Genomic DNA, 14,114 nt, shown 5'->3' with positions numbered 1-14,114 from the left:
TATTGCGATTGTGGATGTGGATCTGACCTTTACTGTGCTAGTGCGTCACCCTGTATTAGGGTTAGGGTGGACAATCTGATGTCAGTTGGAGCCAGTGCCTGACGTAGGAGCTGGTGCCAAACTTAGGTCACCGTCACAACAGGCCCTGAACAAGGCAGAGTGTGTTGCTGGCGGCGTTTATGCAGCCCCATGTGAGGAAGACTTGGCAAAATGTGAGAACTTGAATGAATGAGAGGGACCCCGAGTACTTCACAAGCGCGCACCCTAAAGAGACTAACTCCGTCTCCCCCACCCAGGCGTGGGGTCTGTCTCCCCCACCCACACACGGGGTCCATCTCCCCCACCCACACGCAAGTCTGTCTCCCCCACACGCACACACGGGGTCCATCTCCCCCACACCCACACGCGGGTCTGTCTCCCCCACCCACACACGGGGTCCATCTCCCCCACCTACATGGGGTCTGTCATCCCCACCCACGTGGGGTCTGTCTCCCCCACCCAAGCGCGGGGTCTGAATGAGAGGGACCCGGAGCGCACCATACAGGGACTAAACATTTCTCAACTTCAATCAAAAGCATCTTATCAGAATGCTCGGTTCCTTTTAATTCCTTAACAACACTGGCAGTTTTAAATATGAATAAATACTGAGCATTAAAATTGCATTATTATAAAGAACAAATCTGCCAGTTTCCCCTTTCACAGCCTGGGGTGCCCGGGTTAAATGTCACCTTTCTATTGTTGGTTGCTGTTTGAGCGAGTTTGGAGATGCTACCTGTGACTGCATGGGTCTCTGCGGCGGTGGCCTGTCTGTCTCCCCACATACACGCGGGGTCTGTCTCCCCACATACACGCGGGGTCTGTCTCCCCACACACACGCGTGGTCTGTCTCCCCACACACACGCGTGGTCTGTCTCCCCCACACACACGCGGGGTCTGTCTCCCCCACACAAAAGGGGGGTTTGTCTCCCCCACACACGCGTGGTCTGTCTCCCCCACACACGCGGGGTCTGTCTCCCCACATACACGCGGGGTCTGTCTCCCCACATACACGCGGGGTCTGTCTCCCCACACACACGCGTGGTCTGTCTCCCCACACACACGCGTGGTCTGTCTCCCCCACACACACGCGGGGTCTGTCTCCCCCACACAAAAGGGGGGTCTGTCTCCCCCACACACACGCGTGGTGTCTCCCCCACACACACGCGGGGTCTGTCTCCCCCACCCACACGGGGTCCGTCTCCCCCACACATGTGGGTCTGTCTCTCCCACACAAAAGGGGGGTCTGTCTTCCACATGGTCTCCAGCTTCCTCCCAACCCTCAATGGCAAGTTGTTGGGATATTAATTATGAAACACTTTGTGAACTTGTAGAAATACTTTGGTATACAGCAGGAAAAAGGCCCTTCAGCCCAACTCATCCAGACCCCGACCAAGGTGCGCCATCTAAGCTAATCCTATTTGCTAGAGTTTGGCCGATATCTCTCTGAATCTTTCCTATTCACGTAGCTGTTCAAATGTATTTAAAATGCAGTTATGGTACCAGCCTCAGCTCGTTCCATATATCCACAACCCTCTTACTGAAAAGGTTGCACCTCAAGTTCCTATTACATCTTACCAATCACAGCTTACATGTATGTCTTTTAATTTTATTCTCCTACTGGGTAAGAGTTTAATTTATTGTCACGTGTACCGAGGTGTACTGAAAAGCTTTTGTTGCCTGCTAACCTGTCTCCATGCATTCACCTTATCAATTCCCCTCGTGATTTTATGCACTTCTATAAGATCACCCGTCATCCTCCTGCGCTCCAAGGAATGAAATCCTCGTCTGCCCAACCTCTCCTGTAGCTCAGGCCCTCGAGTCCTGACAACATCCTGGTAATATTAAGCTTCGTTATTGAGTGTGGGGTGGGCTTTGATTTTTGTACGTAACCAGCTGTCATTTAACACTTCTTAAATTCAGAGTTTTCAGAATTCAGAATTTAAATTCAAATTTTGATAAGAAACCCAGATTGTCACAGAATATTAAAAGGTAATAAAATGTTGAATTATGATGCTTCAAAAAAGTCAATTAAAAAATGCTTACCGCATAGTGGCTGCTCCAGTCTAATATCCCTGCAACTGAATTATTAACATGTACACAACTTTGAAACTAAACAAGATAACCTGAGGCAAAGATCACGATCAATAACTTGTACGGTGACATTAGCATTAATTCTTAACCATCTTTTACATTAGTATCCAAATGACAGGCACTGTTGGCAACTGATTCAAATGAATGTGTTAAGGGCCTCCTGTTTAATAATGATGGGATACAACATAAATACTAAATGCATTCTTTTTTTCAACAAGAATCCTTAATCTTCACATTTTTAACAAGTTACGTCAGATTGTTTTAAAGATGATATTTGTACATTTTCCCCCGATCACGAATATTTGGTGATATTTTGGACTTAGTACCTCACAGGTTACTTATGTAAAGCTGGCCTTCATTTGGAAATGATTTAGAAATGTATTTCTTGCACCTAGGTGGATATGAGAATAAACTAATCTGAATTTGTCACTTCAGATGTTTCCAAATACACACAGTATTTTAAAAAATCTTTCAAAAATATCAAATGCAAGCTCTAGGAACTAAGCGCTGCGCAGGCAAGGAATTTTTCTATGAAAAAAGCACTTTTATTACACTGAGTAATATAGCTTTGTTTATAGTGACAGTCTAGACTATTATTTCAAATCATTTTAAGAAAGACTATATTTTAACACTTGGTTATGAGATTTTGGTAGTTAATGTAATCTTTTTCTACTGTTCCATTTTCAGACATAGAATCCATTATCCTCCAGTGGGAGTTGACAATGTCATGAAGATTAGTGTTTGTTACCAGCGCCAACTACAAGCACACCCACTGCTCGGCAACCCGTCACCAAAGCCGAAAGACACACAATCCTTCTCAGTTTAAACAAGCCAAGTTCTTTTGCTTCTAAAAGCCTGTGAAACTTGTCAAGTAATACATCACCACAGGATGACAGAAATAGTTGGCAGTAATTTCTCAATTCATTCCAGAGGTCACAGCACCATTAAATACCATTCAATACTCCCCTGCCTTTTGCCAGAACTATCCAAAATTAAGCAACTATTCTGCTCTTTCCAGTAAACTCACTCAGCTTCAAAGATTTATCCACCCGTTTATTAAAATATGCAATGATCTGGCACTCAATTATTCCCTTTAGCAGAACAGTCCATGCCCAATTCACTTCCCGAATTAGAACAGTCTCAAATCTCAGCTATGATCTTAAATTAATGCCCCTTCAGAACAGTTTGCCCATCTAGAGAAACGGATTATTCCTCAAATAGACAAAAAAATGCTGGAGTAACTCAGCAGGACAGGCAGCATCTCTGGAGAGAAGGAATGGGTGATGTGTCGGGTCGAGACCCTTCTCTCCGACAAGGGATTATTCCTTTTGCACCAGCTCCCTGGTTCCATTGATGGGATGCCCAGGGCTTTGCACAGCTTGACTTCAACTGCACAATTTACACTGAAAAGTGTAAATGAGTTTTAACAATATTAAATACGCATTGGTCATAAACCTAGTATATTATTCATTGGTTTCACCAATCTGTCCAATGATTTGGCAATGTTTCAGGTCAGGACCCTTCATCAGGCCGTCTTCTGTTTGAAGTAGGGTCCTGGCCCAAAACGTCACCTGTCCAGTCCCTCGAAGGATGCCGCCTGACCCGCTGAGTTACTCCAGCATTTTGTGTCCTGCTCAAGATTGTAGCATCTGCAGTTCCTTGAATCTTATGACTTAGTGAAAAATCAAACATTGCGTGCAATAAAAAAACCTAAAATAGCACGGTTACCTGCGCTAACCATGTCATTCTCCCACACCAACCCTAAGCCAAAGTTTTCTTTACAATGCTAAGAACAGCAAATCCAAACAAGAATCTGGAGCAGGAGAGGGCATCACTGAGATCATTGCTGAGCTGATGGAATAACGTCACGGCTGATTGTAAACTAACGTGGCACTGAAGGCATACCAGCCGCCACGGAAGTCTATCTCCTGCATTTTTATTTGATCTTAAAATAATTATTTCCAAGATCACCATTTTGGCACACCCAAGGTAACCAAAATAAAACAAGAAGCTGCTGGAAACACTCAAGAGGCAGCCAGAAACCATGGGGGAAAAAAAAGAAAAATTCAGAATCAACATTGGCACACCTGGTAGAGGTGTGGCCTTTGCAGCACCTGGGACCCAGGTTCAAATCTGGCCTTGGGTGCTGTCTGTGTGGAGTTTGCACGTTCTCCCTGTGATCGCTTGGGTTTTCTCTGGGTGCTCTGGTTTCCTCCCACATACATGCAGGTTTGTTGGCTAATTGACCCTCTGTAAATTGGCCCTAGTGTGTAGGGAGTGGATGAGAAAGTGGGATAACATAGAACTAGTGTGAACTGTTGATTGATGGTCGGTGTGGACTCAGTGGGTCAAAGGGCCTGTTTCCAAGCTGTATCTCTAATCTAAACTAAATCTGACTTAAAATAGAAACATAGAAAATAGGTGCAGGAGTAGGCCATTCGGCCCTTCGAGCCTGCACCGCCATTCAATATGATCATGGATGATCATCCATAACATCCAATATTGCATCATTGCTGCTGAAATACAGTATCACCTCTGATTTCTATAAAACAGGTTAATCATAACTAACAAAAGAAGCTGGTTGTGAACCTTCAGTATTCATAACTTTTTTCATTGGATGTTATGGAAGCAGAATAGGATGGATTTAACTCAAGCTTTAAAGGCCCTTTTCCAGAATCATTCAACTTCACGTGAGACCATCAGATTGAAGTGCTGAATTTGTGGATAGGCACGGGGAGAACATCTACTTTCAAAGTAGAAAGATTAGGAACACCTAAAAGACTAAAGTCGCAGAGCCAACGACCCCAACCTTTCTATTTACTGTCCAATTAGACCTTTTCCCAATCTTGCCTCTTTGCTGGCAACATACTAACAGCTCTGTTCTTAACCAATGCAGCCAATGTTTAAAGTGCACCATCTAAATATCGAAACTGGTGACTGCACTAATTCCATGAATTAGCAGCGTAGGTCCTAGGTCTTTGGTCAAGATCTCCAGCTGCTCCAGATACCTTTCATGCAGAGCTAGGTCTGCTGGTGGTCGCGGCAGATAGAGGAAGCGGATTGCTGGGTGGGTATCCTGCTCCAGAATCATCCTATTGACAGCTATCAAATAGTCGTTAGAGATTTTCATTGCATTTGAAGGGAAATTATTGACAAAACTCCCTTCGTTATTACTGTCGTCAGGCACCTGCTTGTGCCAGTGTAGTGCAGCAACACTATCCCAGTGTAGAGTTTTAATTGAACCTTTGATGCGAAGCTGACCTAGAAGTTGTTTTAGTTTCTTCTCGTGCTCCCCAGCACTGTTCCCAGATTCCACACACAGAAAGATGCGCAGCCTGGCTGTCCTCCAGGTACGCACCATGTTGAGAATGCACGCCATTTGTAACAGGAACAGGCTGCAGGTATCTACATAACTGGCGCTGTCAGGACGGAGTGGATTGAGTGGCCACACATCTATGGAGACCTCGTAGTTCTTCCGACGGAACAGGTCAGTTTTGTTTAGCTGGTTGAAGTATCGGGCTAAGCAAACATTTTTTAACATTTTAATGGAATCGGAGATAATGCCAACATACTCCCTGCCTGATAGCGCCTTGGGAGAGGAACGATGTCTGGCTGGAGGGAAATGAGACACAAGGCTGGAATCTTGATCACTGTCGATTGAAAGACTCTCTGAAAATGCTGGGATTTGCTGTAGACCATCCTCAGGAACAGAGTCATCGTAGAACCCAAGGATAAGGGTATTGGGCCTCATTCCACCTGCAAAACAGGACAGGAACTTACTGAATGCAGATGAAAATATCAAGGCAGATTTGTCTTAACTGATCACACACAAGTAAATACAATTCCAATGGACATTGTTTAAAATGAAGTGATACTTTTGGTATTTACCGAGACCAGAGATGAATAAAAGATGTTGAACTCCATGACGGACGGAGTCAGAGAGAGTGAGGCTGACAAATGATTTGATATTCAGTGCATCAACCAGACTTAACCAGGAATCATACTGTGCTTGGAGAGGATCAGACGGCATCTCATCTGGAAAGCAGAACAGTGGGGCATTTAAGTTAATTTCACTTGCTTTTATACAGACTGTTATTTGTCCAAATACTGATGACAAAAATCTTTTGACTACGAATACAATGCAAACTGAAATCACACCAGCCATTTTATAGGAATACAACAGACAATCTAATAAATACTTTTGGAATGATGCAAAGTTTTATAATAAATGAGAAAACTTGTGGTGAAATTGCTGCCAGCTCCTGGCTGTCATTGGATTACCTGTCGTGTCCCGGTGATTAATGGTCATATTTACCGGCTGCTCAAGGCACAGAACTGACAACAACAGAGTTTCAATATATTGGCCAAATCTTGCAATATAATTTGTTGCTTTTTTATACAACGGAGGTAAATGTTCAACACAGGCTTGAAATTAGGTTCTGTGAATGGCTGTAACTCAAGTTACCAAATCAAGGATGAGTATTTAATCTTCAAGATTCTCACCTCCCACCCAAACCTCAACAACCACACACTGAATGTTTGTCAACTAAAAAGGCCCCGAAAGCTGAATAAATTATTGTTTGTGTAGGAAGGAATTGCAGATGCTGGTTTACACCGAAGATAGACACAAAGTGCTGGAGTAACTCAGCAGGTCAGGCAGCATCACTGGAGAGAAGGAATGGGTGACGTTTCAAGTGGAAACCTTTCTTCAAACTGTGGTCTGCCTTTGAGAGAACTTTCTCCAGTCAGAGTGACCACCATCAATGTAATTTTCTGAATTATATATGCATAGCGAAAATACTTGATTTGTGAATAGATATAAATCTAAGTTATCAAATGTCAGCTGCAAGATGAATTGCATTTTAAACAAATGCGATTTAGTAGAACCTGGCTCAGTAATAAAACTGGTATCCATCATGCTGTCACTGTACATGGCAGGCAGTTTCATGTGCTGTAAATAGCAATGTGCTCATAAAAGTACATTTCTTATTTTTGAAATGATTATTTGCCCCGTGGTTATTTCAGATAAACAAATGCTTATTTTTAATGGTTACTAATTAGTTCCATGAAGAATCTTGTTGAGAGGGCTGGTGTGACAGGAGGCAAGGGAGAAATTGAAGGGACGGTGCAAAGATTCTGTTTGGTTTTAAGTGTGGAGCCATTATACTACTCGACGTAGAGGGAACAGCACCAGCTGTGGGAGCGGTAGAAGGGCTCACTGCTTCAGACAATAAAGCAAGAGAATGGTGGGCCTGGCGGTGTGAGGGGGGAAGAGAGGACTTCAATGAAGTCAATAGTCCCAAATAAAAGTACAACAGCCACACAGAAGGAATTCCTGAGAAGTAGTAGCTCAAGAGATCATGGATATTAAGGGAACAATTAGATCAGTTTAGTTTATTGTCACATGTACTGGGGTACAGTGAAAAGCTTGTTGTATGCTGGTCGTAAGTAAAGGAAATGCATGTAATGCAATTGGATTTTAAACTAGTTGCTCATGAGTGTCACTTTCATTCATTAAGAGGAAGTCATTTGGCTCAACAATGGTTCTCAGCAACGTAAACAAATGACTGAAAAAACCCCACAATGTTGGGACTCACCTAGACTCATGAATGGAGGCTTAATATTTATCTGTACCTGCTAAAAATGGGCAAAACTTAACTTTGAAGGTTCTATGTGCGAATTGTCCAGTGCAAATATATACAATAATATGACATCAATTTACTAAATAAGATATATGTTTGGATCATACTTCCTACACCCACACCAAATAGCAACAGGTGAATAAAGTATGCCAATCATAGGCCTAAGGGGCAGAGCTCGTCATGTTGGGATCTTACTTGGTTGTTTCCGTCTTCACATGGGCCAGATGTCTCAAAGGTGCATGGGTGGCTAACTCTACAGATGCCAGTACTATAGTGTTTTTCTCACTGCAGGTTACTTTCCTCTGCCAAGTTTGCCCAGAATCCCACTCTCTTGTTGAGCTCTATGGGTTAAAGATATCTCCCAACATTCTCTGGAATAGTCGAGATGGGGGATCTTGGACAGCATGGCCAAGTTGGGCCGAAGGGCCTGTTCCTGGTCCATATAACTAGGCAGCTGGGCTTTGTTGTCGCCTCCAGTCAGCACCATTTGGTGTGCTGAATGGCCAGAGGTGTGTTCAGAGGTGTATCCAGAGGTGTAACCAGAGGTATAACCAGAGGTGTATCCAGAGGTGTAACCATGCCCCATTCCAAGCAGCCTCTTCCCTGGCCCTCCCTCCCACAGACTCTGGCATGACTTTGCTACCAGACATCGCTGATAGTTTCATGGTGTTTGTCACCCAAGGGTTCCCAGGTTCTCCTTTGGCCACTCAGAAGGAACCATGTAGACAGCCAAGATTCTTTGTGGATGGAAGGAATCCTGTACAATACAGGATCGTTGGCATTCCTACCGAAGGCTGGCATTGAAAAGGAGCACTGAATGATATGGCTGTGTAAAAATAGGACATAGTCTTATATTTATATTAGAGGGTATAAAGTACCAAGGCAAATATGCTAGGTTTTCATAGATTGGCCACAAAATAAATGTTATGATCAGTTTTGAATGCCTACTTTAGAAGGAATATTAGACCAGTGCAAAATAAAGAAATAAACCAATGATATCAGGAGAGGCTCGGATTATAAAGTTCAAGTTCAAAAACACTTACTTGTCCTTGTGGGGCAATTTACAAAGGCACGTAGAGTAGTACAAAAACTATTGGGGGGGGGGGGATTAGTACGGTGAGCAGCAGGACAGGGGTGGCTGGGAGTTGAGGAGCTGAACAGCCTTGGGGACAAAGGTTGCCCGTCTCCTCTGTGTCCTACAGCCTGGGCAGCCAAGTTGGCGTCCGTCCTGAGGGGAGCCACTTAAACGCATAGAACAGGATGTGCGAGGGGTCGTGTAAAACCCTGCCAGCTGACCTTAGCATCTGCTGGTCGCATTGGGTGGAGAGGGCTCTGACAAGGAGTCCAATCATTTTGGAACAGTCTTTAGCTGTGCACTGCAGGCAGTTTCTGTTCTGAAGGCTGATGGAGTGGAACCAGCAGGTGAAGGAGAACGTGATGACGCTCTCAATGAAGGAGGAGTAAAACGTTATGAGGATGTCCCTGCTGACCCCAAAGGAGTTGAGCTTCCTCAGGAGATACTGCCGCTGCTGGCATTTCCTGAGGATGCCCTCTGTATTGGAGGCAAATTTCAGCAGGTTGTCGAAGATTGTGCCCAGGTACTTGTATTCCTCAACAATCTCCACAGGCTTCCCCTGGACAGTAGTGATGACTGCCGCAGCCAGTTCCCTCTGCTTGTTGGCGAAGGTCACTACCATCTCTTTGATCTTGTTTAGTTCAAGACAGGAGTTGTCGCACCACTCCATGAACTCATGAAGAGCTGAGCAGTGGTGCTGTGAGGGGCCTGAGAGCAGAGATAGGAGAACTGTGTCATCAGCGTACTTGACCAAATGACAGTTCGGCCGGGTGGACCTGCAGTCATCAGTGTACAGAACGAAAAGCAGGGGTGAGAGGCCACAGCCCTGCGGGGAGCCAGTTGATGTGTCAAGGAGGTTGGAGAAGGTGTTATTGACACCTGTTGGTGTAATTGTGACCTGTTGGTGAGAAAGTCCATTATCCACAGGATTAGTCGGTCATCTAGGTGGAAACGGGTGGTGAGTTTCTCTGCAAGAATGTGTGGTTGCAGGGTGTTGAACGCAGTGGAGAAGTCTGCAAACAGGAGTCTGGCTGCAGTGTTGGGGAGTTCCAGATGTTTATGGACGTTGTCTATAATGAATGCTTTTAACGTTGCAGGTGCTATATTTTGAATCTGCTATAAAGTAAACACGGGAGGGTTTTGGTAGTTCATTTGATCAGAGAAGGTCAGGGAGATAAGGTAGCAGGCTTCAAAATGCAGGTATCATTGAAGTAAGCATGGAAAAATTATTGTTCCTGATTGATTAGCAGGTAGTTAAAAGTCGAAAAGATTCTGAATTTTCAATCAGAAACAGGATAGTAACAGGATAGTGAGGACATGGAATTTCCTTTCGGGTTGGTTGTTCCCAGAGAAACGAAATGAAATTGGATACAGAGATGATTGAAAAAGGGAATTAAAGGGATTCAAGATCACAGCGGGCAAAGATAATGACAGCAATTCGCTTGAATGGAGAATAAACACTGAAATTGTGCTCAATGGCTTGTGTTTAATGACCTGCTACTTTGTTGTAATTACTAAACATTTTTAAAGGACAGAAGCAAAATCCATTGGAACCTTTTTGGGATACTGATAAATATTTGAATGCGGGGTACAGGAAAAGATTAACAAAAACTGATTAAGTTTAAAATTTTCAGAAAAACAAGTTTGATAGACACAAAATGCTGGAGTAACTCAGCGGGACAGGCAGTATTTCTGGAGAGAAGGAATGGGTGACATTTCGGGTCGAGACTTCAGACTGATATGTGTTGAAGTTTTCTTTGGTGATGCAAAATGCTAATGATGGTATAATTTCTTTAAAGTGAATTGATAAAGAATACTGTTGAAAATGTTATAATATACGTGAATCTGTATATGGTCAACAAATGAGGATTGTTTGTTGGTGTTTTAATATAATGACAGTCTTAGAAAAACAGGTCTCTGGGTAACACAATAGATTAAGCAGTGACAATTGGACAGCACAGTCCAGATTTAAAAAGGCCTCCCTTGTTACTGAAATAGTTCAATATGTATTCGATCACAAAGAGAACAAAATCAATTGGTTTAGAAAACATCATTTTCAGAAGGATGAGAGGAGATCTTATCGAAATGTATAAGATTATTAAGGGGTTGGACACGTTAGAGGCAGGAAACATGTTCCCAATGTTGGGGGAGTCCAGAACAAGGGGCCACAGTTTAAGAATAAGGGGTAGGCCATTTAGAACTGAGATGAGGAAAAACTTTTTCAGTCAGAGAGTTGTGAATCTGTGGAATTCTCTGCCTCAGAAGGCAGTGGAGGCCAATTCTCTGAATTCATTCAAGAGATAGCTAGATAGAGCTCTTAAGGATAGCGGAGTGAAGGGGTATGGGGAGAAGGCAGGAATGGGGTACTGATTGAGAATGATCAGCCATGATCACATTGAATGGCGGTGCTGGCTCGAAGGGCCGAATGGCCTCCTCCTGCACCTATTGTCTATTGTCTATCATCCAAGTGAAGCAGAATCAAAATATAGCAGCTGTAACGTTAATCTGTCTCTCATTGACATTCAATCCACACGAGGATTGAAAACTGACTGAAATGAGAAGTTCCATTTTGCAGTAATTTGAACGACCACAAAACTAGTTCAGCATGAAGCAGAGACCTAATCCAGGTGTTCAAAATTAGGATAAAATACAAATCGGGAGAAATTGCTTCTATTAGGACTGATCAGATTATTCAGTGTTTAGATCAGGATTTGACATTTGTTACACAATGGGGTATATGATGGCTTGGAATATACTGAAAAACCCCTTTAAAATTCAATAATGTTCTGGATAATCAGGATTAAGAGGGAAACAGACTATGGTAAGGTTATATGAAAATCTCTCTTCCTTGCACTATAAATATTCAATAAAAACATTTCATTGACATTTTCAAACGAAACTATTCCAGAACCAGGTTGAGAAAACAAAGAGAAACATTACCCACCCAGGTTTCCTATCTGGACATGACCAAGCACGTACAATCCACTTTTTTTCAGGTCATTTGCAAAACAAATAAGTTGAGTGCTTGTCCTAGGATTGGCAACCATGAGCAGAACTTGTGGACGCCAGAACTTGACATGATCTTTACGGACATCCAGCATGAGAAGATACTTTCTAACCTAAAAATACAAACAAGTTACAGAATTCAGAATTCTATGCAGAATTTTACTGCACCAATTAAAGCATGAATTGATTTACCAGTGAGGAAACTGCAAAATAAGAGTGAAATGCAAATCAAAATGATCACAAGGCATTTCTTCATTCAATTATGAAGAAGTTCTCATCTTTATACTTTGCATTTAGATGCCATTTCTTTAGTGATCTTGACATAAAAGGATCTCACTGAGATTTGCATTTATTTGGTGAGAATCAATATGGTCACTGCCAATGATCTGTAGAAAAGGATTGTTAGATCAATAATAAGCATTTATGAAACAATATTTAACTTTGTCTAAGCCTCTGAAGGTTACTATTAATCTGACATCTAGATTGGAGACAGAAGCCTGGAATAGTTACTACTGTAAAACAAAACTGACTTATTTCCCCAAATGGCCAAACAATGAGATCCAACTCTTATCTGGAACTGAACTCTTGCTTATGTTATTTTCACTTCAACAGAAAATCTTCCAGCTGTACATCTGCAAATATATTCTCAGGATTCATGTGTAGTGAAATCTTGCAAAACTTTCAAAGATTCCGTTTATTTTTAAATTACCATTCCAGGTCATAGAGTCGGCCCTTCAGCCCAACTTGCCCACGCCGACCAACATGTCCCATCTACACTACATAGGTCAATGACAATCTGTCAACATACCAATGATAGAATCTCCTCTGAAAGGTTTCTCAACCAGTATGGACTGGCTTGCTGACTGTTTACAACACAGTGCTTTTGTTTCGGACTCCTACCACCTGCAATATGTTGGAGAGTACTGCAGCGAATCTGCCGACATTTTTACATCAATAAGTGACTTTGGCAATAAAAAGTTTCAGGTTCAATAGATTTCAGCTAACTTGGTTAAAAATCGATTTCATCACAGATACAGTTGTACATTGGATGATTTGTATATGAATCTACTACACAGATGCCTGGAATGCACATCACCATTTCAGAACATGTCTTCATCTTTATCTGTACCTGATGGAAGATTAGAGCTTGACTGATGTAACCCCAGCTGCTAGAGGGTGAGACATAGTGTAACACCAGCAGCAGTATCACCATGAATGCAATGCTGCATGAAGCATAGATGGGGCTAATCAGGAACATCATAATTCCACAGCCAATAATGCCCAGCACACAAGTGTGCCAGGTGAAGTAACGAAACGTTGGCCTGAGAAGAGAAAACATAATAATTAAAAAACTAACAAATAAGCTTAAGAGCGCCTATTCTTATGTGTTGTACAAATTAACTATGCATTGTATAAGGGGCAGCAGAATTATATCAACCTGAGTAAAAACAATTTGCTCTATGAAATGTTGTATTTTAACCTATCCTCTACATCCATCCCCATGTTAACGGCTCCACAGCAACAGGGGAACTATCAACAGCACCTTGTTCTGCTGCTCAAAAATATCAATACTTACCTGGAGGCAGGTTGCTCCCCCAGTTGCAAATACAGGGTGGGAAAACGTATAAAAAAATCAAAAACTCTTTTTATCAGCCTTCTGTTTTGCAAGAAAATAATTTATTCTACATTACTGGCAGAGAATGGTAATTGATTGACATTTCAAATGTATAGCAAGATAGTTTATTCCTTTAATTTCTTTAATTCAGTCACTTCATTTAAATTATCTATTAATTTGAATTCTTTTCAAGCATAAACAGCCCCCAGTGCCGTTTGATTTAAATTGTATTAATACAAGTTATTGTATAATCTTCAAGTCATCCAGACTTTGAATTAACTAAAAACAGGCGAGACAAAGATGCATAAACCCAGGACGGGAAGTGTTGTAAAGGAAAGGCTATGCAGGCACTTTGAATATTAGCAAAATTAAAATCATTATTTATATAGCCATCACTTTTGATTGCACATTTTAATCTTTCTAAACTTTATGTATTGTCTCCAACTCAATATCTTATAGTTCAGTCAGACATTTAGGTAATAGACTTCTTCACGTTATATATAGTGTGCCAGAGGTACCAATTTAAAAAAAGTAAATATGAACAAATTTATTCCCCAGCAAGGTTCAATTCTACTCCAGAACAACAACAGTTGTGTTACAAGTAGTTCATATGGTTTTCTTTCTGAATGCTCTGTGCTGAAGTAAT

The 14,114-nt window shown here is 42.2% G+C and overlaps 1 protein-coding gene across 1 annotated transcript in view; it reads right to left on the bottom strand.

Moving 5' to 3' along the window:
* Positions 1-1,067: 1,067 nt before the first annotated feature.
* Positions 1,068-14,114, bottom strand: part of LOC144599687 (solute carrier family 12 member 9-like) — a 90,447-nt gene continuing 77,400 nt past the window's right edge. Inside the window, 4 exon segments of the mRNA XM_078410883.1 lie at positions 1,068-5,886; positions 6,019-6,165; positions 11,792-11,966; positions 12,983-13,175. Of these exon segments, the coding sequence (XP_078267009.1) occupies positions 5,048-5,886; positions 6,019-6,165; positions 11,792-11,966; positions 12,983-13,175 (1,354 nt within the window). The 3' untranslated portion in view covers positions 1,068-5,047.

Source organism: Rhinoraja longicauda, chromosome 13 (assembly GCF_053455715.1).
Source record: "Rhinoraja longicauda isolate Sanriku21f chromosome 13, sRhiLon1.1, whole genome shotgun sequence".
Lineage (NCBI taxonomy): Eukaryota > Metazoa > Chordata > Chondrichthyes > Rajiformes > Arhynchobatidae > Rhinoraja > Rhinoraja longicauda.
This window is presented reverse-complemented; position numbering and strand designations above follow the sequence as displayed.